This window comes from Tursiops truncatus, chromosome 2, assembly GCF_011762595.2.
Source record: "Tursiops truncatus isolate mTurTru1 chromosome 2, mTurTru1.mat.Y, whole genome shotgun sequence".
Classification (NCBI taxonomy): Eukaryota; Metazoa; Chordata; class Mammalia; order Artiodactyla; family Delphinidae; genus Tursiops; species Tursiops truncatus.
In genome coordinates, this window is record NC_047035.1 from 91449722 (window position 1) to 91477313 (window position 27592).

The 27592-nt window shown below is 39.3% G+C and overlaps 1 protein-coding gene across 1 annotated transcript in view; it reads right to left on the reverse strand.

The window, feature by feature from the left end:
- SECISBP2L (SECIS binding protein 2 like) overlaps positions 1 to 10748 on the reverse strand; it is a 62303-nt gene extending 51555 nt beyond the window's left edge. Inside the window, exons 1-3 of the mRNA XM_019929168.2 lie at positions 10522 to 10748; positions 3103 to 3281; positions 791 to 1115 (exon numbers count right to left, since the gene is read on the reverse strand). Of these exons, the coding sequence (XP_019784727.1) occupies positions 791 to 1115; positions 3103 to 3281; positions 10522 to 10545 (528 nt within the window). The 5' untranslated portion in view covers positions 10546 to 10748. The remainder of the gene's footprint in view (positions 1 to 790; positions 1116 to 3102; positions 3282 to 10521) is intronic.
- Positions 10749 to 27592: the final 16844 nt, after the last annotated feature.

The window sequence follows — 27592 nt, forward strand, 5'->3', positions numbered from 1 at the left end:
GGAATCTAGGAAAGCATCAACTCCTTGACAATAACAGTCATAAAATGCATCTAATCCCTCTGCCTTCTATTAGCTCAAAAGTGCTGAAAAGAAACATGGTTTTTCTTCTTATGTGCTTTGATATCATGGCCTCAATAGAAAAGTAACCTTTTAGTTAAGAAACAGTCACCTAGATTAATCCTCCTGTGATTTCAAGGCCTTTGTGTCTTTTTTTTTTAATTTAGTCAAAGGCTGGTGCTGACAAAAGGTCATTTCCCACATTTATCTTTAATTTTCTTTAGCCCTGGGAGACCTTGTATTCACATAATAAAGCATCCCTTGAATAACAAAGTGCTATTCCCACTAAAAATTGACAGAACAGAAACAATGAAGTTGAAGAGACAAATGTTCTTTTCCATAATATCTCCTGCTTATTTCTGAAGACTGAAATGTCTTGATGTGCATTATCCACTCAACACTGCTAGCAAAGGACCCAAACTAATCACTTATTAAAACTGGTGTCACTATGCAATTTTTATCACTAAATTAAAATACTTTGGAAATATCTGTGCATTATGCTTATGTAAACTCTCTGAAGGAAGTGGAAGATGACTGTAAATCATATCACCATTTAAGAATGAGGACCAAAACTAATGGAAAAAAGATTATTTTATAAATGCTAACACCATTGACTGTTTTCTAAAAGGTAAATTCAGGATTAAAGGCTAATCAATACAAGTAGCAAATTACTTATACTATTACTAACAAGAGAAATATCAAACACAAAAGCCAATCAAATTCAGTCACTTACTTTTGGTACCACTGGTCCTCTATTACTGTTTCTGTTTCGATGACCAGATAACGGGAAGACCTGTCCAAGCTGATTTGGACGCTCAGTGCATTCTGCAGTTATAGTATTGACAGTATTTGCAGCCTGAAAAGTGTTGGAGTAAGGTGCAGGAAAAGGATGATAGAAACCCATAACTTGGGCACATGGTGCTGGCATCAGCTGATAATATGTATACTCTGTAGAAACAGGTGGCTGAGCAGATATAATGGGGTAAGCAAGGTATGGTCCAGCAGGGTTTGGATTAGGCTGTTGCCATCGTATATCATTGTTATATAATGGAAACTGTCTGTAAAATCAAATCAAAAAAGAAAAAAATCTATTGACATGTATGTCTAAAAGTAATGCTAAAACAAAATCTCAACGTGTTTTAATAAAAGAAAAAACAGTACAAAATAGTAGCCTCATAGTAATTCTGAAAGAGATAAAATTACCGTTTTATAAATTTCCTTGCTATAACTAGAGATTTTTATGTACATGTAATAACAATTTAATTGACAGTAAAAAGGAATTCAACCTGATAGCTTACTGCATTCCAAAATTTAAAAATTTTGGTACGGACCTTTCTCATTTGTAACTCTCCCCTCAACCTCCTCAAGGTATTTCTGCTTAAAAGTTAAAACACCTAGTTGCTGAATCTGCCACTAAAGGCAGTCCAAAGTTCCCATCCAAAGGTAACAACTGTGACAGTCTTCTGCAAAAAGCAGGGTAAGGTGATCATTGTGTAAGGTGATCTTTACAACGGGTGTTTGATTCTTCCACCTCCCATTCTTTAGCTCAGGCCCACAGCCTCCTACTCCTCTACCATACTCCCCTAACCACCTGGCCAAGTCCAGCTCTTTCCCTGGCTCCCCTCCTTGGCAATGGAAGCAGGCACCAGGTCCAAGGGAAAGAAGAGAAGAAAAAGGCAAGCTTGTTCACTACCATCTATCTCCAGCATTAGAGTTCTCCTAGTGCAATCCCTTCCTATAAAGCACCAGTCCTTCCTGTCTCAGCAATTCTCCTTGCAGGCAGTTGCTGTTGACAAATGAGGGGTCATAGGGGGCTGGAGTACAGAGCTTTTCCTCACTATTCCATGACAAAGCAAAAGGGAAAAATACTCCCTGCCACAATTCTAAAAATATTTTCAAATAATCTGATGGCTGGCTTACTCATGAATTCTCAAAGATTATTTGGTAAGGTAAGAAAAATTAAATTTATCATACTGTACACTTGGCCACTTTGTCAAATACAGAATAGTATTTTTAATCTAGTTTACAAATCACTTCAAACATAATCCAATACAGGTCAAAGATTTTTAATATAATGTTAACTTGACTCAATTGAGAAGACTCCTTTAGCTTCTACTGTTTGCCTAATGCCCAAAACTATTAAGAGTTTTAGACTATTAACTTGAATATTTAATATCTGAGACAGTAATTTAGTGATCCGTTATCTCATACAACCAGAATTTCTCAAAGAATGTGCCTGGGCACACTAGTGTGCCACAATGGTTATAGACGTGTAGAAATATTGATTGCCTTAGCCCTCAGGGGTGGCTGGGCAAAGGCTAGAGCCTAGTCCCCTCATCCATTTATCCCAGAGTGCTGGAGAAGTACAATTTTTTGTGTGATATAACTTGAAAGAGGCTGAAAGTACTTTTATACAGCAATAAAATGAACGACACCAATGAAATGCTAATCATTCAGACAGTCTAAGCAGGGTTAGAAAGGCTATCATGACTATCACAAGGTACACCCTAAACACTAGGTCACACATTATCTAAACTGTAAGCATTTTGCTACATCACCCTGTGACTACAGCACAGAAGCTAAATTTAAACTACAATCAGAGTCTAAACACATATATGCTACCTAGACACAAAAGCTTCAAAGTTAAGGGCTACCCCTTGATATATTCTTCTTATGCCAGACTGTCTTGGCAATTATGATTAGATGCCTATCCTCAAAAAAGGATTTTTGTTCACCCCTCTTTCTGAATAATTCATTTCTCCCTTTGAGTCAATTTATTTCAAACAAATTTCAATGACTTATCATAGGAGACACATACAAAGAACTCCATTTTCTCTTAGAAAGAATGAGAAAATAACAATAATCCATGTTAACAATTTTTAAATTTCTACATCATTTGGTTTTATTTACTCCTCTTAGAAAACAGAGAAATGGTTAATGTTTAAAAGTTACAAAAGAAAAAATTAAGAAGTATCCTTTGCCAACTTCTATATTTCCCTACCCCTTTCTTCCCCCACCAAAAGAAAATAATAGTAAACAAATTACCTATTGGACTGGTTTTCCTGAACAAATGGATAACAAGTAATCAGGTAGCTGGGAATTGGAGTTGGTTCTACACCAGAAACACTGCCGTTATCATTTGGGAGTGCCATAGGGATCATAAATGTATCAGGATTCTTCTTCTGGGGAATAAATGGTTCTACCTCAGCTGACAGCTTGACATTCTTCAAAGAGAAAGTGAAACACATTACTAACAAACGAACAAAAATTTAAATAATACAAATTCACAATTTAACAATAAAAGAGACAGTCTTTACAAACAGTAATTAGGTCTCTAATGTCACAAGATATTCAAAGGAATAGCAAGGTCAAATTAAAATAATTAAATATGATTACGTTATTTAAACAAAGCCATCAAATAGGAGAAAAGTTATCAAAGGTTACTAGATTTCAATGAAGTCATTCCTTACATAACCAAAGCTGTTAAAACAATCAAGAATACAAGGAAATTGTACCTCACAGTCCAAAAATAAAGCTGGTAGTAAAAAAAACAAACTAGCTCTTCAGACAAAACAATGTGTTTTTAACTAATTTTGTTAGGGGAAAAAAAATTACTCAACAGAGTTCTGAAGGATACTTTATATTTGTTTGAATAGTCTAAAAAATAGTCTATTTCTGTCCACTTCAGGAAATTAGATTAGTATGGTTAAATTAAAAGGAAGGAAAATGTCTACAATAAATGAAAAAAAAAATAAGGGAGAAAAACTTTTGCCTCACAGTTAAACTGGGGAAAAAATGAGTACTTCAGCTTCCCAGAAGACAAGCCGAGTAAACTAAAGTAATCCAGTCTACGTACTCCATTTTAGTTTATTTTGTATCTCTCCTTATAAATCTATAGAGGTTTAACAGACATAATAAACTACAATACTAAGGATGCACAAGTTGGTGACAAAACTATAAAGAAAAGTAAATAAGAGCCATGAAAATTAGGATAGGAATTACTCTTAGGAAAGAGGAAGCTGTGATTGGGAAGAGGCACCTGTACGGTTTCTGGGGTACCTGGCAAAGTTCTATATCCTAACTTGGGTGATACGAGGTATTCATCCAATAATTCATTTAGCTGTACACTGGTTTTATGCAGTTTTCTTTCTATATTTGTTATATTTAACAACAAATTTTTAAAATTTAATTATACAAAGAAATAATCTATAGGCACATTCTGTAAAAGCAGAATGTTAAAAACCACAAACATTACAATCTAAAAAGATATTAAACACTTCTTAGCAAAACCAGTAAGTGGAATGCAATCCAATTTTTCAACAACTCAAATCAACTACCTGAAAGCAATAGCCCTAACCAGAACTTTTTCCCCACCAGAGTGGCATTCAGTAGAAACTCCCATCAAGGCATATTTCTCAGAATAAATTTCATGCATGTTTCTCACAAAAGTAATCAGTAGCAAATCCAAGAAAATCTAAAGAAAAGACTTGATATGCTAAATATAGAGCCTTTTTCAGAAAAACTGTTCTCCAAAGAGTCCACTGTAAATATTCAGTAATATGTGTCTGGGGGAAGAAATCTGAACTATATAGCAGTATCAATTCAATATCCTTCCTCCCCACCTGATTTAACTTTGAAGCCTACTTCTGTACTACTAACCAAATCTGAAGTTGATAACGTCATTGAACTCACAAATATCTGTGAACTGGAGTTGGTTTCTTGAATTTCAACACAAGAGGCAAAAACAAATGTTAACAGTGTAAGTCAGTGATTGTCACTGTGATAGTCAACATGATTCAAAACTTATTTACATAAGGTATAAAATATCAACCTTTGAACATATGAGAACCTGAACAGTTTTATAAATCTGGACTAGAAGACACCAGGATTTTTTTTTAATGCAAGGTATGCAGTTATATTAAATTCTCAGCCCAATATGAAAAAAAGGAATAATACTAATATAAAGAAATAATTTAAAAATAACTTTTCCTGATCCCCCCAAGTAATACCAACTCATAAATTACTTTGGTAACAACAAATTCAAATTCTTGCCCAAGTCAAAAGGTGCAGGGAATTCCCTGGCAGTCCAATGGTTAGGACTCCACTTCCACTGCAGGGGGCACAGGTTCCATCCCTGGTCAGGGAACAAAGATCCCGCAAGCCAGGTGGCGCGGAGGGGAGGGGAGAGAGTGCCACAAATTTTTTATGCCTAGTCTCATTTGTACTCTATATGTTTTATGAATTTAGGCAACCCACTATTCAAAGTGTCATGCATAATTTATAACTAATATCTGCACATATACACAGTATATGTCCTTAAAAATTAAAGTCTGTATTGGTTTCTATTCTAAGTGCAATTCTAGATATTGGCATTCAACAATAAAACTCACAAACACTGAAACGATCCTTTGTTTTTAGCAAAAAAGAGAAGCTGCTGTAGTCAACAGCTGCACAAACAGAAGATGTCACTAGTAGGAACAGACTGGCAAACTTTCTCCTATAGTTACAACTCCGTATGGTTTTATAAGTTGTTTATTGTGACTTTGGGGCCTTCAGTGTCATACATCAAAATGCAGCCTCAGTTGTTCTCAGGCCTGAAAAGTAATGTAAAGATCCCAAACTATTTTTTAAATTCCATATAATAAAGCCCATAGAGACAATATGTTAAGCAAGCAACAAATTCTGGCAATATTTCAATTATATTAGCATAGAGATCAAAGGAAAAAATGTTTTAACATAGTGGACAACAAAATGTTATGGAAAAATTAGACTAGTTACTTCATACAATGATATGCCTCAGTCTGAATTTCTGTTTAGTCTCTCTACTTTTGCCATGATCTGGTTTTTAGAAATCAAAAATTTTATAGCAAATTTTTGTCTCCTTAAATAAAATATAAATATGAAAGAAGTCTAAACACAGAACAAAATCTATTCCTGTACTTCTCTGTTCAAAAAAAACTACACAATAAAATTATCTTTCTCTTTCAGAAATTATTTCAGAATTTTCCAAATTAATGAAAAATCATAATCCCAGAAACCTGTATTTGAAAAAACAAAACAAGCTGTTTCACATTCATTTAAAATTCTGCATATAGTAAAACAAACATCAATAAAATTTCTTTGATGTGAATAATCTAGAAAACCCAAGAATTTATCAGAACAAAAAACTATAAAAACCTTATTTAAAAGTTTATTGAACAAACGCATTCAGATCACTGAGAGCCTATATATAATTCAACAAACATGCATTGAGTTCATGTTCTGAAGAGAGAACCACACGAGGCTGGTTTAGGGAAAATGAGCAAACATTACTACAAAGCACACATCAACAGAAAATGCATACTAAACTCCTCTGAGACAGAACATTCAGAAGAGTGCGAATAATTTTCCCAAATTAAGCAACAGAAAAAAGACACTCACTTGAAATCAAAACTGAAGTAGAACATAATACAGCACGCTCCCACAGTGAAATGTCAGTATGTACTACACACCTAGAGAAAAAATATGACCATGGAAACCCTCCACATTCTTCCTATGTTAAGGTAAATATGATATATCAAACATTATTTTACATATCATGGCCAAAGATAAAATGTCTTCTGAAGGAAAAAATGCTTCAGAGATACCTGCTGGCTTTATTGTTTTCTGGTTGGAATGTTTTATACTGAAAGTAAACCACTTGCCAAAACAAATCACAGTAGTTATACATATGAGTTCTGCCAAGACTTTAGAAAATAGTGAAAAAACAAAAAAACCGTTTACCTTAGACTCTGACCATTTGCCTTCCTATCCATACATTTTCCCCCTTTTTTTAAAATAGACCACATTTAATCCTGTTAAAGTCTGGTGGTACTTTTCTAACATCCAACTTTCTAAATTTAATACTAGTTTTTGGAATATCTAATTAATTAATTCCTGCTTTTCCTTTTTTTTACTCTCTTTCTTTGAAGGGTTTACCCCCAAACTTCTTGCCTTGGATGCTTAATTTTTAATTTCCTTTTAAAATGTTGAATAATGAAAACATTTATGACTATGCATTTGCCTCAGAGTAAGCTTCAGCCACATCCCATACATTGTCATGTGTAATATTTTATTACTTTTTCAAAAATCTAAAATTCTACTTTATATTTCCTCTTTGACTTAAAAGCTTAGGGAAAAATGCCTTTTAAAATTTCCAAATGGTATTTTCAGTAAATGAGCATTATTTACCTTCTTTTTAATTACAAAAATATTATTTTTAAAATTTGTTAAGACATTTACTTAGATCTATAAAAGCTAACTGTAAGTACTGCTGAATAATAAACATTTTAGAGTAACTTATCTAGAATATATTCAGTTTGCAGTGCTGATATTATTTGAAGTTTATAAATTATTTAAAGAAAAAAATTATAAACCGAATAATTTTATATCTTTATTGGTAATCAGCACTTTGCATGAAGCCATATGCATTTATTACACATTTGCTTTTCTAAGAATTAAAGACATCAGTGATCAATAATTTTGTAAATTATTTTAAAAGAACTTATCTAACGTTAATGTACTAAATATCAAGCCAATGTTTAAATTATTTGATAATACAAATGAGATAGTAAACCTGAAGTGTTCTGTTACTTCTAAGGTTATTGTTTATTAAAAAAAAAATCTCAAAACACTGTCCTAAATTTACTAAAAATAGAAACACTAAGACTTTATAAACAAAATGAACTCCATGATTTATGCTTCACATCCCTTTATACCAGCTTTTTTTCCCTTAAGAACAAAAACAACAAAAAGGCACAATACCAAGTAGTTCTTAGAACTAACTCTGGCAATTAAAATTAAGCTACTTGTTTTGATTTAATATAGTCTTGGTAAAAGAGAATACTCCTGAGACTCCCTTCTGGTTATAACATGCTTTCAAATAGTCATTACTACAATTAAGACTATCAGCTAGCATGTATTCCCAGTAACTTATTTTTTAAAATCTCGATCAACGCACACACAATTTATCCTTTTATACAAAGATTTTATATTTTTTTTTAAAAAGGGGTAATTCAACAACAGCAACATGAATGCCTTCAGGCAAAACATGCCGAGTTTTTTCTTAAGTTACACTTGTGCAATACTACAAGGATTTCGCTTAGATTAAGACAAAATGCAGAAAGTGTGTATTAGTACTATTTTTTAAAAATCAAACTTCTGTGAATTGCTAACCACTACAATATAATAAGTTTTAATGCTGTAGACATTCCCAGAAATTCTAAATATAAACCAACAATGGTTTAAAATGAAAAAAAAAATGTTTTGTGAGAAAAAATGGGAATTCAGCACATATGGCATCTGTTTTTAATGACTTTTACCTATTAAATTCACTTCGTTATTAAAAATATAAAAGTACATTCCAAATAACTTGGAAAAGCCATGGCATTACTCAGTGGTATAGTGAAAACAATCAAGAACTCCACCCACAAAGTGGACAAATCTCAGTTCTAGCCCCTAATCTATCATGAAATGAATGATTCTGTGCCTTTTTTCAATGATGAATATGAGCATATGATGAAAATAATGGAGTCTTGCCCCAGAAAAGTGCTAATTAAAACGAAGAAGACTCCTTCCAGGTCATCCATGGATCCCTGAATTAACTGCCTACAGCACGAACCAGGCATCACTTCCTGGGGTCTCAGCTTCCTGTGAGCATGTGGGGGGAAAGGGGGATTGATTCAAATTATTCTCTCATTTAAGGTTAGGCTAAGGGAAGAGGCAAGAGGTATTGGAGGGAAAAAAAAAGAAAAACTCTTCAACGGAAAACCTACATTTATGATTTTTCTCTGAACCTTAAATTTCTACAAGATTTTAATAGGTTGTGGACTTTGGAAAGATACAGGATGAAAGATGAAGAGGCTCTCTAAATAATTTGCTCATAGCACTTGCTGTTAAGATAATCACACACAAATAACTATGCTAAGGGTTACCATCTAAATAGTTCATTACATTTCCTCTGGGATGAAGGGAACCATAAGTATACATATGGCAGCATTACTAGTTACAGTTCTGTCATCACAGAGAACGACCAAAATGTTTAACCCTTTCATTAGTGACACACATACAAAAAAATCAAGAAAATTTCCTATTCACTTGTCAGGCTTTCAAATCTCAGACACTTTTGATAGATACCTTGAAAAATTGTTTTTCATTAAATTGGATATAGGGTGTATATAAAATACCCGGGGTCACAGGAAAGCCTGTATGTATTTGCCAAGGGGCCCCAATCAATTTTGCTTCGGTAAATACACATTGTTTCATAAAACTCATTTGTGTTTTCAGAGGCATATTCACATAAAGCTTTTTTTTAAATAAAGATTTTGTAAAAATAAAAATACACACACACACACAACCAGGAGGCTGCTCTTTGCCTGCTAAAAGAGCCCGATTTAAAATCAGAACTGGCTCTCACTAGCTACAGATACAGGAATTTGGGAAATCTTGTCTCATTATTCAGGTGTTAATTATCCATTTGTAAAGTAATTAGGCAAATCCCTAGTCTCTCTTTTTCCTTCATCTATTTGCCTAGTTCATCACTGGGCAAGGCCTTCAACTGAAGAGGGGAATGGAGAGTGAGTAAACTTAGATTTCATCGAATTAAATCGTTTCACACAGGTCTCGGGATGGAAAATACCGAAACTTCTGTGGGGGAAGAAAACTATTATTTTAAATTATTTTTTTAACACTACTACCATCCCAGCCTCCCAGCACCTACTGGCTTCGATAATCAATAATTTGATGCAACTGAAAACACTAATGGGACTGCTTTGTGAATATGAAAACGGGCTCGGAAATGAATTCGCGCTTCGGTCCTACACCTTTAAAATATAACATCGACTTTTTAAAAACACTTATTTTTGCGAAATAGTTGGCTAGAAGGGCAAAGGGAAACCGTAGTATTTCATATCTAAAAGGGAAGACCTCCCTAAAACCACTGCAAAAACAATGCTTCGCTCGAGGAAACGTAGATCTTAAAAAAGCCCATAAACCTCCCCCCGCCTTCGTCTGTAGTTATCACACATTCTCTGACAGTTTTTCTAAGTGAGAAACCTTCAAAAGCCTTTCCACCTTGAAAACACATTCCAGAACTGAAGGGAAGGGAAGGGGGGGAGGTGGTATTCTCTGGAAGTTATAAACCCTCTCTCGGGAGAGCACGGACAACTTGGGAGTCTTCTGGCCCCTTTCACCAAGCCAGGGAGGAAGAGCAAAAGCGAGTCCCCAGCCCGGGGGGAACGGGGCTGGAAAAGCCCCCAAGCTCGAGACAGCAGCTGGAACAATGCAGGAGAGTGGGGCGCCGCCAGGCTCCCGGGGAAAGGAGGTCTGCGCCAGCAAAAACCCGAAGGCTTCGGCCGTTCGGGCCCACGCTCGGAGACCAGGGCCCGCCCGGGAGGAAGCAGCGACCCCCAGCTCCCGGCCCGGCCAGCCCGGCCCAAACCCGCGTACCTGGTCTGCGGGGGCTCGGTCCATGGCGCCTGCAGCCGCAACGGGCCCGCGTTAGTCGGTGTCGAGAGCGCCTCGGGCCGCTTTCTCCATGGCCCCCCGCTCGGGTCGAGACCGGGCTCCAGACCTCCGCCCCTATCTATCTGGCCCCGACACAGAGTCCGGCTACGCCACTGGCCGAGGAGGTGGCTCCAGCTTCGGGAGGAGGAGGCGGCGGCAGCCTCGCGGAGGGATCATCTGGAACGGAAGCCGAGGAGGGCCCAAATAGGAGAACGCCGTAGGCGGAAATGGCGGTGCGCAAAAGGGAAAGAAGGGGGAGGAGACCGAGGGGGGCAGTGGGCGGAGTGACCGCAGGCGGCGTGAGCTGGCAGTAAACGAGCCAGAGCTGGCTGATTTGGATGCTGAGGCCAGGTGGAGATTCTCAGGAGCAAGTGCCCATAACCACTCTGCACTTTACGCGGGACTTAACTGCCCCTCTGGACTGCTAAACTAGAGGAGCGTGGGACCATTTGGGACTCAGGACACCCGGTTTTTAGGCTTCAGGGACCTCAGAGACCACTTACTTATCTCAAACTACCTCTTAGTGATACTGGAAGAGCTTTTAGCTGCCTGTGCATGTGATCCTTTCTTATGTTATCCGGCTAAAGGGAGTCTTGACTGTAAAGGAAAACACCCCAGAACGGCCACCACTGAGAAATGGAGACAGGAGGCTCCACAAATACTGATTTGGTAATTCACTGTCAAGGTCCAGGTCCACTTCTAGGCTCACCTTCAGGCTGATTTGCCCTATGTCAGAACCCCTCATTTTTACCCGGAGTCTGTATCCCACCACCCAACAGGTAACATACCCAACTCTGGTATGTTGCTTTTTCCAGTGTGCCTATTAACTGTTCCTTGAGGAGAGAGACTGCCATGAAATTGGACACTTGGTAAGCATAGCGGATTGCCTCTGGGCATCTCCTCGAACACACCCTCCAACACAAACCCTGAAAGTTATTGCTTGCTGGTCAGTTCCAGGGTGAGGAAGAAAAATAAAAAGCTACATAAGCTAACTCACACTAAGTGAAGGGAGAGAGTAGAGGTGGCTCCTGTGTGGGAGAGTGGTGCGGAGATTCACAGCTGGGAAAGAATTTTAAGAAGTTTGCTTTGTTATGCTTCAAGAGACATCAGTAAAAACTTGCATTGCCTTTTCAGTTAGGCTGACTCGGTAGTCTGGTTTTATTTGACTAGGACTCCAAGAAGAGGTGGTCTGTTGAGCCCCTAACTGTACTTAAGTTGATACTATATTTTGACCTGGTGAAAGGAACTATAGTAGGTTAATAAGACTTACATCAAGGCTGGCAGCGGAAACCATTTCTAAGGAGAAACATTTATATTTGTATGTAGAGCTCTCTCATTTATTTAGGTTTAACTCTGCTGCCTCCTCAAATTTTACCTGTATGTGTGCATGTGTGTGTATATATATAAGATCCCGCATGCCATGCAACCAAAAATAAATAAACACATACAAATTATAAACTAACAGATTATCATACTCCTTCACAACTGAAAGATAAAAAGAACTCTGAATTTTCAGGATGTTCCCCTATGGTCTCTAGCCATAAGATACCCCCATCTGAGTAAAAAGATAATAATAATGCAGTAATAATACAGTCATAAAAATACCATAGTACTTTGATTTTCTTCCTTAAAGGATGACCTGAGGAAATTTTTTCTTCTTCTTCTTTTTTTTTTTTTTTTGGCTGTGCTGCTTGCATGCGGGTTCTTAGTTCCCGGACCAGGGATAGAACCCGTGCCCCCAGCAGTGGAAGTGCAGAGTCCTAACCACTGGACCACCAGGGAATTCCTGTGAGGAAATTGAAATATAGGATCTCTAAGGATCATTCCACACTGTAGGATTTTTATGACTATGAAATAGTTCTTGCTGAGAATCTTCTATGTACAAGACATTGATTTAAATTTTCAGAACACAATTATAAGAACAAAAATGTCACAATGCCCTTCTAACTTAACACAATCCTGGGAAAGATTGCAATAGCTATTAGAATAAAAATTTAAACCTATGAAGAAAAAGAAGACATTTTAAAACATTACATTTACAGATGATGTGATCGAATTTTAATTAATGCTTTCATTCAGCAACAAATATTTAATGTGCCAGGTGCTATGCTAAGTACTGGAAGTACAGCAGTTAATAAGACACTGAGGGCAGAGACCATGTTTGTCTTGAGGGCAAGACATACATAGAACAAGTAAATACAGGTGAGCTGAGTGTCATGAAACAGGAAGCTCAATAGGTTCTACCATAGTGTGGGATGGAAGGTCAGGGAAGTCATATCTAAGTAAATAGCATCAAAGCAAACACCTGAAGGGTGAGTAGGGGTTATGATAAGTGAGGGGGAAGAAGTAGGAAAGTTGTTCCAAGGAAAGGAAATGGCATGTGTGAGGACTCTGAGGTAATAGAGAGAATCCAGCATTAATAGTTAAACAAGCTCTCTCCTTGAAATGAGAGTTCTGGAGGAGAGGGTTAATTCAGTAGAGCAAGGCCTCTGAGAAGATTGGGAGGGATAGGATGCAAAAACCGGGGGAAGAAATTGACCTCAGATGGGAGTAGGGATATGTTGTTTACAATGACAAAAGGAAAGGAAGAAAGGATAGATACAGCTACATTTATAAGTTGAGGGAATTCCTGTCAAATGGCTTCTGTTTTCTCACTGAAATGGCAGGCAGGTTATCTGCTGACAGAGGGGGGAAGCAGAGCTGTGATGATCATGCACTTGTCAAAACTCAGCAAGCCATTTAGACTTGTGCACGTTATTATGTGTAAATTTTGCATGAAAAGAAACTATAAATAAATACTGAGCTCTAGTTTTAACAAATGCATGTACCTATGTAACCCAAATCTCTATCAAGATATAGAAGGTTGCCATTACACTCAATGACTTTTAAAACTTCTCTACTTTCCTAGCCACATCAGCCACATCAGACAAGAAAAAGAAATAAAAGGCATCCAAATTGGAAGGAAAGAAGAAAAGCTGTGACTATTTACAGATGACATGATATTATATATAGAAAACCCTAAAGTCTCTACCAAAAGACTATTAGAAGTAATAAATGAATTTAGTAAAGGTGCAGGATACAAGATTAATATACAGAAATCTGTTGCTTTTCTATACACGAATACTGAACTATCAGGAAGAGAAGTTAAGGAAACAATCCCATTTACATTCACATCAGAAAGAATGAAGTACCTAGGAATAAACTTAACCAAGGACGTGAAAGACCTATACTCTCAAAACTATAAATCATTAATGAAGGAATTTGAAAATTATACAAAGAAGTGGAAAGATATCCCATGTTCTTGGATTGGAAGAATTAATATTTTTAAATTGTCCATACTACCCTAAGCAATCTAAAGATTTAATGCAATCCCTATCAAAATACCCACGACTTTTTTCACAGAACTAGAACAAATAATCCTAAAATTTATACAGAACCACAAAAGGCCCTGAATTGCCAAAGCAATCCTGAGGTTAAAGAACAAAGCTGGAGGACATGGAAGAACCTAAATGTCCATCGACAGATGGATGGATAAAGAAGATGTGGCGGGCTTCCCTGGTGGTGCAGTGGTTGAGAGTCCGCCTGCCGATGCAGGGGACATGGGTTCGTGCCCTGGTCCGGGAAGATCCCACATGCCTTGGAGCAGCTGGGCCCGTGAGCCATGGCCGCTGAGCCTGCACGTCCAGAGCCTGTGCTCCACAATGGGAGAGGCCACAACAGTGAGAGGCCCGCGTACCGCAAAAAACAAAAACAAAACAAAAAAGATGTGACACATATATACAATGGAATATTACTCAGCCATAAAAGGGAACAAAAGTGAGTTATTTGTAATGAGGTAGATGGACCTAGAGTCTGTCATACAGAGTGAAGTAAGTCAGAAAGAGAAAAATAAATACTGTATGCTAACACATATATGTGGAATCTAGGAAAAAGGTACCGATGAACCTAGTGGCAGGGCAGGAATAAAGATGCAGACATAGAGAACGGACTTGAGGATACAGGGGGAAGGGAAAGCTGGGACGAAGTGAGAGAGGAGCATTGACATATATAAACTACCAAATGTAAAATGGGTGGCTAGTGGGAAGCTGCTGCATAGCACAGGGAGATCAGCCCGATGATTTGTGACCACTAGAGGGATGGGATAGGGAGGGTGGGAGGGAGGCTCAAGAGGGAGCAGATATGGGGATATATGTATACATATAGCTGATTCACTTTGTTGTACATCAGAAACTAACACAACACTGTAAAGCAATTATACTCCAATAAAGATGAAAAAAAATTTTTTTAATTAAAAAAAAGAACAAAGCTGGAGGGAATTCCCTGGTAGTCCTGTGGTTAGGACTCTGCACTCTCACTGCTGAGGGCCTGAGTTCAATCCCTGGTTGGTGAACTAAAATCTCACAAGCCACACGGCACGGGAAAAATGAAAAAAAAAAAAAAAAGAACAAAGCTGGAGATGTCATGCTCCCTGACTTCAGATTATACTACAAAGCTACAGTAAGCAAAACAGCATGGTACTGGCACAAACACACACATATAGATCAATGGAACAGAATAGAGAGCCCAGAAATAAACCCACACAGTTATGGTCAATTAATCTATGACAATGGAGGCAAGAATATGCAATGGAGAAGAGAAAATCTGTTCAATAAGTTTTGTTGGGGAAACTGGAAAACTAAATATTAAAGAATGAGATTAGAACGTTTCCTCATACCATATACAGAAATAAACTCAAAATGGACCTAAATGTAAGAACTGAAAACATAAAACTCCTAGAAGAGGACATAAGCAGAACACTCTGACATAAATCATAGCAATATTTTTTTGATCTGTCTCCTAAAGCAAAAGAAATAAAAGCAAAAATAAACAATTGCAATCTAATTAAACTTACAAGCTTTTGTACAGTAAAGGAAACAATCAACAAAATGAAAAGACAGCCTACGGAATGGGAGAAAATATTTGCAAATGATATAGTCAATAAGGAGTTAATATCCAACATATATAAACGGCTCATATAACTATATATAAAAAAAACAAACAACCTGATTTTTAAAATGGGCAGAAGAACCTGAATAGACATTTTTTTCAAAGAAGACATACAGATGGGTAGCAGGCACATGAAAGGATTATCAACATCACTAATTATTAGAGAAATGTAAATCAAAACCACAATGAGATGTCACTTCACACTTGTCAGAATGACTATCATCAAAAAGCCTACAAATAACACATGTTGGCGAGGATGTGGAAAAACGAAACCCTGTAAACTGTTAGTGGGAATGTAAATTGGTGGAGCCACTATGAAAACAGTATGGAGTTTCCTCAAAAAACAAAAGATAGAACTACCATATGATCCAACAATGCCACTGCTGGGTATATATCCAAAAAAACCAAAAACACTAATTCAAAAAGATACATGCACCCCAATGTTCATAGCAGCGTTATTTACAATAGCCAAGACTTGGAAGCAACCCAAGTACCCATCAACAGATGAATGGATAAAGAAGATGTGGTACATATATACAATGGAATATTACTCAGCCATTAAAAAGAATGAAATTCTGCCATTTGCAACAACACGGATGGACCTAGAGAGTATTATGCCTACTGAAGTAAGTCAGACAGAGGAAGAAGACAAATACTCTTATGTTATCACTTATATGTGGAATCTAAAAAATAAAGCAAATGAATGTGTATAACAAAACAGAAACAGACTCATGGGTATGAGAACAAAGTAGTGTTTACCAGTGGGGAGAGGGAAGGGGGAGGGGCAAGATAGGGGTATAGGATTAGGAGACACAAACTATTACATATAAAATAAATAGGGCCTTCCCTGGTGGCACAGTGGTTAAGAATCCACCTGCCAATGCAGGGGACATGGGTTGGAGCCCTGGTCTGGGAAGTTCCCACATGCTGCCGAGCAACTAAGCCTGTGTGCCACAACTACTGAGCCTGCGCTCTAGAGCTCACGAGCCACAACTACTGAGCCCACGCACCACAACTACTGAAGCCCACGTGCCTAGAGCCCGTGCTCCGCAACAAGCGAAGACGCTGCAATGAGAAGCCCGTGGACCCCAAAGAAGAGTAGCCCCTGCTCGCCATAACTAGAGAAAGCCTGCTCGCAGCAATGAAGACCCAACTCAGCCAAAAATAAATAAATACGTACATACATACACAAATAAAAATAAATAAACAAGTAACAAGGATATATTGTACAGCACAGGGAAATGTAGCCATAATTTCATAATAGGTTTAAATGGAATATAATGTATAAAGTATTGAATTACTATGTTGTATACCTGAAACTAATACAATATTATAAATCAACTGTACTTCAATTTTTTTAAAGAAATTAAATAAACAAATAAATCTTCTCTACTTATATCAAATGATTGTCTTATTCACTGTTGTATCCTCACTACCTAAATCAATGCCTGGCACGTAGCAGGTGCTCAATAAATATTTGTTGAATAAGTGAACATGTGATATGATATTAATTAAATCAGTATTCTTTCATCCAGGGTTGGGTTTTGTTAGGCTTGTGCGTTTTATTACATGATCAGGATTCAGTAATGTGTGAGCACAAAATTCTGTTATTTTTTACTTCACTGTCTTTGCAAATCCTCTGAGGGCTGCTTCTTTTTCTGCCCTGGATGAAATCTCATGAAGGTCAAACAAACTTCATTCCCGGTTAAAGCTTTTCCTTTCCCCAAGCTCAGTCCTGCTTCAGGCTGGAAACCTGCAATGGGGGTAGTGGCACAGACTACTTTTATTTTGTTTTCTATGTTTACATCTCCACCTCCTCCTCCTTAACTACTTGCTGGTCAAGCTTTTAGATTCCTCCAGGTTTGGGTTGTGAAGGGGAAGGTGACAGAGCTTCTCAGATGTCTCAGATGTATGCCATGCATGGTCAGTTCCGGACAGTCACTAATGATCCTAGCTTTCAGCCCTTGGGTTTCTGAGGTTTCAACCCTCAGCTGGATCCTCTGGGCGCTCAGCCAAGCAGCCTTCTTGCTGGACTCTCTTTTAAAATGGCTTCTAGGGCTTTCCTGGTGGTACAGTGGTTGAGAGTCCGCCTGCTGAGGCAGGAGACACGGGTTCGTGCCCCGGTCTGGGAGGATCCCACATACCGCGGAGCGGCTGGGCCCGTGAGCCGTGGCCGCTGAGCCTGCGCGTCCGGAGCCTGTGCTCCGCAACGGGAGAGGCTACAACAGTGAGAGGCCCGCGTAAAAAAAAAAAAAAAAAGTCTGGTAAAATGGCTTCTATCACCAATCCTGGGAACATTTTGCTGCACTTGATTTATCACACATCCATCCATCCATCCATCCATCCCTCTAGCATCCCATTAATCCATCTTGTTTTTGGTGCATAACAAAGTAAGTTGCTGACATAAGTACACTTTCTCCTGGGAAAGACTCACACGTATCCACAGTTGGTGAACGTGCAGCTGGTTTGCAGCATTCTCTGTCTCTAATCGCCTTTGGTTTTCTCAGGAAAGTATCAGATCCCAGTTCCCTGTACTCCCCCAGACTCCAGACAACATATATCAAGTTCTCCAAGTGCTTCCCTGAAAGCTCCTCTCACATAGCTTGAGGTAAGGGGAAGCATCTCTTTTTTTCCCTGTGGGAGGTGTGGGTAGGTTTCAAGTATCTTCAAAGCAGTACTCTGCATGAGTCATCAGTCCCCTCACTCACACCCCCTCTATGTGCTGGAGATGAGTGACAAATAATACTGAGCCACCATTTCTTGGCATATCTTACATGGTGGACCAACATCTGACTTTAGATATACAGGTATTTGGCATCTATCTACTGTCCTTTGGGGACCCAGTCAAAACAAACAGCATGAATATCATTTTACATGTTCATTTATTTAACAAATATTTTTTGAGCACCTGTTCTGTGCCAAGCACTAGTCTAGGTAGTAAGGATACAACAGTGAACAAGACAAAGTTCCTGCTCTCATGGAATTTACTATTTAGTCTGGGCGACAGACAATAAGCATATTTTTTTAAAAAAAGAAAAGAAGATAATTTCATGTAGAGATGAATGTTACTATAACATGTTATTAGTTTAAGGTATACAGGGAATTCCCTTGTGGTGCAGTGGTTAAGAATCTGCCTGCCAATGCCCGGGACATGGGTTCGATCCCTGGTCCAGGAAGACCCCACATGGCACAGAGCAACTAAGCCCGTGCACCACAAGTACTGAGCCTGTGCTCTACAGCCCGAAAGCCACAACTACTGAGCCCCAGTGCTGCAACTACTGAAGCCTGCATGCTCTAGGACCTGCGTGCCACAAGAGGAGAAGCCACCGCAATGAGAAGGCTGCGCACTGCAATGAAGACTCAATGCAGCCAAAAAAAAAAAAAGTGTACAACATAATGATCGATATATGTATTGATATATCGTACAAAATGATTACCACGGTAAGTTCAGTTAACATCCATCACCACAGAGTTATAATTTTTTTTTCTTGTGATGAGAACTTTTAAAATCTATTTTCTTAGCAACTTTCAAATATACAGCACAGCATTGTTAACTGTAGTCACATGCTGTATATTACATCCCAAAGACTTAATCATATACCTGGAAGTTTGTACCTTTTCACCACCTTCACCCATTTTGCCTACCCTCCTCTTCCCTTCTCTGGCAACCACCAATCTGTTCTCTGTATCTATGAGGTTGGCGTTTTTTCAGATTCCACTTATAAGTGAGATCATACTATATTTGTCTTTATCTGACTGACTTATTTCACTCAGCATAATGCCCTCAAGGTCCACCCATGTTGTCACAAATGGCAGAATTACCTTTTCTTAATGAATAATATTCCTATATATGTATATCACATCTTTATTCATTCATCTGTCAATTAACACTTAGGTTGTTTCCACATCTTGTCTATTGTAAATAATGCTGCAACAAACGGGGGTATAGCTATCTTTTCTGTGATAGTGATTTTGTTTCCTTCGAATAAATACCCAGAAGTGGGATTGCTGGATCGTGTGGTAGTTCTATTTTTAATTTTTTGAGGAACCCTTATACTGTTTTCCATAGTGGCTGCACCAATGGGAATTTGACATTTTGGCCAAATAACAAGGCTAGAACATAGCTGAAGTTGAGTGTATATCTCACTTTTTTGCAGGAGAGTAACATGACCTAATGGCAAGAGGGTAGTTAAGGTGACAGACCATGGAATCATAGCTGCATAAAGATAGTATTAACCAAAAATTACTAGAGGTAATACCTGCATATTTTTAGCATATAAGATAAATCCACCAAAATTCCTAAATATTAGTGGCAAACTGATAGGAAAAAAAGGTCCCATTGACAATATCAGTGTGTGCTGGAAAGATCGCTGCTAGACTAAGAGTCAACAACTTGGGTTTAAATCTTAGCTATACCCCTTCCAGGCCATGTGTCCTTGAAAGTCACGTAAGCCTATCTGAGCCTCAGTTTCCTCATGTACACATTGCACAGAGTTGTTGAGAGACTCAAGTTAAGAGAATGAATGAGAGAACATATTGCAAGCTCTAGAGGAGTGGTTCTCAACCTGGGACACTTTTAAAACGAAGATGCTCAGGCCCTTCCTTAAACCAATGAAGTTAGACTCTCGAGCAAATAATATTCCAGTCACCCACAGTGGCTGTAAGATCTTAAGTCAGATCATGACACTCGACTCTTTAAACCCTGCAGTGGACCTTCCCATCTCAAAGTCCTTAAAGTGGTGACTGAGGCCCCATGATCAGGCCCCACCTCTGACCTCATTTCCTCCTCTTCACCCTCACTCACCCAGCCCCAGGCACACGGGCACCTTGCAGTTCCCCTAACATTCCAAACATATTCCCACCTGGGAGCCTTTGTTTTTGCTGCTGCCACTCTTGTCCCAGTTATCCCACAGGGATCAAGCTCTCACTTCAGGCCTTAGCTGGAAGGCTAAAAGGCTTCGACTGAGGCCTTCCCTGATCACCCTCTTTACAATATCAGGCATGCACACAATCTCTTTCCCCTTCTAGCTTTTTCCATAGTACTTATCACTACCTAAAATGCTACATACTTTATTTGTTTTGTTTGTTTATTGATTATCATTTTCTACTAGAATATAAGCTCCATGAGGTCAGGGATTTTGTTTGTTTGGTTTGTCCACTGCTGGGTAGTCCCAGTGCTTAAAAATGTAGAAGCCCTCAGTATATATTTACCGTTGCTATTCCAAATGCATCCTCTGAGCCTGCACCTTACCCAACCTAAAAACTTCAGTAATGGCTCATTGCCCACTCCGAATGTATTCTGTGCTTTCCTACCTCCCTGACTTTGCTCATGTGGTTCTTCCTACTCTGTATGCCCTTCCCATCTTGACACTCATTTCCTCCATTTCCTGGATGAAAAAGATCCTCCTCAAAATTCCTCTAGCTGGTTGTGCCACATCCTGCCTTAAATTGTCTGCGTACTGTGTATAATTTTTTATGTAATTATTTCCTTTCTGAGTGTACACTCCTTGAAAACAGTGTTACTCAGCAATGTTTGTTGAATGAATGAATAAACTTACTTTTGTAGCTGACTCAGACATTCACCAAAAGAAGGAAGAGAGGTAATTAAATGGTAGGTTTAAATGGCAGCCCCCCACCCCACCCCGCCTAGCTCTTGCAAAAATACAGGTTGCATGTGAGTAAAATAGAAACAGAAGATGATAGCACCCAAAAATAATTTGTGGATGGTAAGGTCAACCATGCGAAAGAGCAACAACTATAAACTGCCTTATGAATAGTTTAGGTAAGAGCGAGTTGAAAAGGAATGAATTTATTGCAGAAAGGGACTCGGAGAGCCAAATAAAAATCAGACATGACATTCATTTTTATGGTGGTGAGGTCTTCAAGCCAAGCCAGTTAAAACAGGAAATAACCTCCCAGGTTTATTATGATGTCCTTCAGATTATGTTCATGAACTATTCCAAATCTCAATCTTTTTAGAGGATGTTCTCTTATGATAGTGAAAACAATAAATCTCTGACATTTCCCCTTCATTTGGAAGTGCTGTGTAATCTGAAATTGAAAAATCTCCTTCAACCCAACGTGGAGTTTTTTCCCCTGACTTTAAAAACCTTTGTTAACAAGCTATCTAGGTTTTTCAAATCAGTGACTCATATCCTCAGCTCCCCAAACCTAGGTTCTTTCTGGAATGTCCTTTCTGAACAAGCAGGAGCTCACCTTATCAGCAGGGCTTGATTTTTGGAGACAGGAATTTATGAAGCTCAATCTGTGAATGCATAACTCTTGTTCACCTTGGTATGTTACCAAGTTTTCCTAAGGCTTCCACCAACTTGACTGAGTAAGACATGTATCACCAATCTTGGAAGGGAAAATAAGAAGTGCTAGTTAAATAACTAAAGCTGGCAGAGATAAAGCCTCTGAAAAAAATCCCACTCCACATACCATCAAAAGAAATACATGTTATGGAGGAGAGAATTTGTTTGTGTTTCCTTTTCTTGAGTTTTAAATGTTTTCACATAAATAATATCGTAGCAATAAGAGCAAAATGAAAAAGAAAAAGATCACTCAGCACCTCACCTTTTTAACAGATGAAGGATTTTTTCTCTAGTCTCCGTGCATCTACATGCATAGACATCTATATGACATAGTTTTAATTCATGTAACCTAGAGGCTCTCAGGACTATTGTACAATGGAATGTTGGCCCACTCTCTAGAAATGAGGTAGGAAGAAATAACTGCGCCGCCCCGCCTCCCCTGGGGCCTGTATAAATGAGATCTGGGAGCTTGGGAGGAACCAGAAGCAGACTGGGGGAATCTGAGAGATGAGGCCCATGACTGATCCCAGAGTATGCTTCACTCAGCCTGAGGCATGACCCAGGAGGTCCAGACACCTGTCACTGACCCTAGAACACAACAGGGTTTCTCCACAAGATCTCCAATATCATTTCTATCCCTTTAACCAAATCTCCATGTTGACAATTACATCAAATCAATACTCCCTTGCCAGACCGTCTAGGTCCTGTATTAGCTTGGCCTGTGGGTAGAAGGTGGTATTCCATAAAGGCTGAGAAGAAAAAAGGTAACAATGTAAAATTCCAAAATTGTGTTGGAGATACAGGAAATACTTCCCTGTAGTGATTTCATCCCCAAAGACTCAACACCAGAGTCAACAAGAAACTACACAGGCAAGGTGTTTTTTTGTTGTCTCACCTGCTTATAAAACCCCAGCCTCCTTCTCCAGTCCTTCCACAACCTGAGATGGCAGAACTCTTAAGGAAGACAACTGTAGCAATCCTGGGCTTGTTGCTTCTGGCTGTCTGCCCTGTTTCTTCATGTTGACTTGTAACAGGCCAGCCTTTCACCGCCTTTCACCTCTCTTTCATCTAGAGACCTTGGAGTCTCTAGATTCCCAGCTGTGCAGAGCCCTAACAAGCTGCATTTCACAGGCTTAGAGAAACAATAGGAACCGCAGTCCCTGGCAGTCAAGAATAAAGGTCTGCAAAGGCTGTTCATAGTGACCCCTTGCTCAGTAGTAATAATAACAATAGCTTAAGTTGATCGTGCCAGAAACAGTGCTGAGCCCCTTCCAGAAAGCATCTCATTTAATTGTCACAACAATCCTTGAGGGAGGGATTATTGTCTTTTTTTTTTTTTTTCAGGAGGGGAAACTGAGATATATATCTAAATTAGCTTACATGAGGGACTTCCCTGGTGGTCCAGTGGTTAGGACTCTGTGCTTCCACTGCAGGGGGCATGGGTTTGATCCCTGCTCGGGGAACTGAGACCCCGCATGCTGCAGGGCCAAAAAATAAAATAATATAAAAGCCACTACACAGATATTTAAAAAATAAATAAGTAAATAAAGTAGCTTACATGAGATCCAGTATAGTTAGAAAGTGGCAGAACTTGAATTTGAATACAGCAAGCAAAGGAATCTAAGGAGACCACACTTTCCTTATAGTGAGATGCTTCCTGAGAACTCAAGCCTGAATGGGGTCCAGGGGAGTCTGATGGAATCCCACACACACCTACCCTTCCCCCGTCTCCACCCCAGCTCACCAAGTCTCTCTTTCTCTCCTGCTCTTCTTTCCCATTCTGCCACTCCCTTTCCCTGCTCTCCATCCTTTAGTTTTTTCTTCTCTGCCTATTTTCTTACCCTGTAAATGCTCTACTCGGAAGCATGCAGCCCTAAAACAGCTGCCAGCCCTGGCTCTGGAGTGTGACTCATTACTACGTTGCTAGACCCAGAAATGAACTGAGTGAGACACGTTAAGTCCAAAGCATCCAGTATCCCTATGCTCACTGAAGCCAGGGCCTGTGGGTTAGAAGTTGATAGCATTGCAGCACTTTCAAAGGTGTAACTCAGTCCTGACTCTTTGCCTACTCCACCCATGACCCTGTGGCATCCTTCGAAGTATGTCTCGTGTAACATCTTGCGATTCCACTGCTGCAGGGGAAAGATGTTTGCATGCAGTGGGAATCTGTGACGCAGTGCTATTAATTCTTATTCCTTCTGATATCTAGGTTGGTGTTTTTGTGCCTTTATGTTCTTGAAATTTTATGTTAGTATGGTTAGTTTGGACTCAGTTTCAAAAGCATTAAGGTATAGGTTTGAAAGGATGAAGGTATTCTTTCTACTGCCAGAGGAAAATGTGTTCTGAGAGAAATATATGCACTATATTCAGAGGAAAACATTCATAGCCGTTATATATTGTAGAAAGTTGGACAATGTTAGGTGGTAAAATTCACTCCCTAGCACTCTTGGTAAGAGTGCTACACCATTCATTCATGCATTCAATGTATATTTAAATATGTCAGAAGTGCTACATGCTATAAATAAAATTAAAGTTTGGTAAAGGAATAGAAAATGTAGAAGGGCTATTTTAGATAGCATGGTCAGGGAAGGCCTCACTGAAAAAGTGACATTTAAGCAAAGCCCTGAAAGGATTAAGGGGATGAGCCATGGAAACATCTGGGGAAGAACATTCTACACAGAAAGAACAGCAAATGCAATGGCCGTGAGATGGAAATGAGCTTGGTGAGCTTGAAGAAGGGCAAGAAAACCAGTTAGATTAGAATGGACCCCGGAGGAAAGAAGCACTGTCACAGAGGTTTGCAGAGCCTGCTGGGCTATAATAAATAGCTTTGACTGGATTGTAAATGGGATGAGAAATCACTGGAAGAATTTGAGTAGGATAGTGAGAAGATCTGACTTGTTTAGAAAGATCACTCTGGCCTCTGGTTAAACAATGGACATTGGTGAGTAGGGGTGGAAGCAGGGGAGCAAGTTGAAAGGTTCTTACAGTAGCCAGTGTAAGAGGATGAGGGCTCTTGGGTGTGAGATATATTTTGTAGACAGAAATAAGAGGATCTGAAGGATTTGGATGTGGGTTGTGAGGGAAAGGGAAGATTCAAGTTCACCTCTAGCTTTGCAGCCTGAACCATGGGTGAATAATGGAGCCATTTACTAAGATTGGAAAAGTCTGGGAGGAAGATAGTAAACGAAGTGTTCAGTTTTGCACATATTAAGTTTGAGATTGCCTAAGACATCAAGTAGACATGCCAAGTAGGTAGTTGTAAAGCAAGTCTGGAGCACATTGAGGGGTGATATCTACTGTGATGTTGACTAAGACACTTTTCTTACCACCACTGTTATTCAATAGAGATTTGAATTTCAAAAATGGAATTCACCTCCTACAAGGGCACTGCACTCCATCTTGCAAACATTTGTTCTCTGTCTCAATGCTACATGTAAGGGAGTATTAACTGAGATGTTAAGGCTTATGGTGTTCACCATCAAATCCTCCAATAGTGCCCCTTGAGCAATTACTATTTGACATTTCCAAAGGGCCTCAACTAGTGAGACACTGTGCTCCTTTAAATACTCTCCTTAAATAAAGCAGAAACTCTGGCCAATAGAAGTAGCTGAACACAAGAAATGCATGTTCCATAATGTGTGCAGATCATTTTCAGGCATATTAACTACTTTTAGAGGATGCGGTGAGTCACAGAGTTAAAGCTGTGGAGCGTGGATTATGGATGTGGAAAGGCCACCTTGAAAGCACATACTATTCAAATGCTGCTGGATGGAAGCCCAGAACTTATGCCATAGGGTCACATCACCTGTCATCAGTTGATCTAGATTATTTACAGAACACTGAAGTCCAAGGATTGCATCATAGTTAGAAGGCTGAGGATATATGCCTCAGGGTACTTCAGAGTATTTAACAGAATTAATAAATAACCACGCATCCAAACATGGAAGATTTTTCTCAGCCACAACATTTTTTTTTTTTTTTTTTTGCGGTACGCGGGCCTCTCACTGTTGTGGCCTCTCCCATTGCGGAGCACAGGCTCCGGACGCGCAGGCTCAGCAGCCATGGCTCACGGGCCTAGCCGCTCCGCGCCATGTGGGATCTTCCCAGACCGGGCAAGAACCCGCGTCCCCTGCATCGGCAAGCGGACTCTCAACCACTGCGCCACCAGGGAAGCCCCAGCCACAACGTTTTAAGAATCAATAAAGACTTGGCCCACAATGTTTTCTCATGAGGTATTCTTTTTGCCAGAATTACTGAATAAGCCAGGAGTTCTTCAACATGACAGTGTTCACACAGCTGATCTGGCCGAGAACATCTGTGTGGAGAGTGTATCACCTGTCCTTTCTAGAGATGAAGACTTCTGGGAAGGAACACAGGGACCTGGGTGCACAGCATCTGTGCCATTAGAAAGTCTGACTGAAAAAGGCATCAGCAGAATTCTCAAGGTATTTCCCGAGAGACTGGGAACTTACAAGGCCCATTCTGGCTTTGTCCCCTTTAATTGGGTCAAGTCTGTTCGCCATCTCTTCTTTCAAGGGGGTTGCTCACCAACTAGACCCCATTATTGCATCCATTCACTTGAAAACTAGACAGGTATATTTTTGCTATTAGAAAAACATATAGAGAGCTTGGTGCTTGGTTATCACACAAGGTCTCTTTAGATCAGTTGCATGTACCACTGTGTGCTGTATCAATTGTGTACAGAGACATTAACAACAGGTATAGGTTTTGAATGGGACAGGTCAGAGTTTTGAGTCCAGCTTTGCCACTTACTGCTCTGGTGGCCAAATTCAGGTAAGTGTAAAATTGGGATAATCACAGTACCCATCTTATAGGGTTACTGTGAGAATTAGATGAGTTAACGTCCTCAGAGAGGTTAGAAGAGTACCTAGAACATAGAAAGCACACAATAAATGTTAGCTCCTATAGTTATTAGAATCATCATTTTTAAAGACCATTGGCAAAGAGATTTTTTGGAACTATAGACCCAGTATAAATAAGATACTTAAGTAGACCCTCATTAAGTTTCTGCAGTTAGATAACACCATGTTCTTTGTAACTTCAGAGAATGAAGTTTGATGTATATCTTTTTGTTTTGTTTTGTTTTGTTTTTGCGGTACGCAGGCCTCTCACTGTTGTGGCCTCTCCTGTTGTGGAGCACAGGCTCCGGACGCGCAGGCTCAGCGGCCATGGCTCACGGGCCCAGCTGCTCCGCGGCATGTGGGATCTTCCCGGACTAGGGCACGAACCCGTGTCCCCTGCATCGGCAGGCGGACTCTCAACCACTGCGCCACCAGGAAAGCCCAGATATATATCTTGAGCTAGCTCAAGGTTATCAGTGACTCGTATTCTTTTTATTGAAGTGAAATTCACAGAATATAAAATTAACTATTTTAAAGTGTGCAATTCAGTGGCATTTAATGCAGTCACAATTCTGTGCAAGAATCACTTCCATCTAGTTACAAACCATTTTATCACCCCCAAAGGAGGCCCATACCCATTAGCAGTTATTCACCTTTCGCCACAGCCCCCGGCAACCGCTAAACTGTTTCTGTCTCTATAGATTTACCTATTCTGGATATTTTAAATAAATGGAATCACATAATATGTGACCTTTTGTGCTGGCTCCTTTCACTTACAGTGACTTATAATTGAAGAGGAAACTGCAGATCCCCAAAGAATCACCATCTCATCATCCCATCATCTCTGAT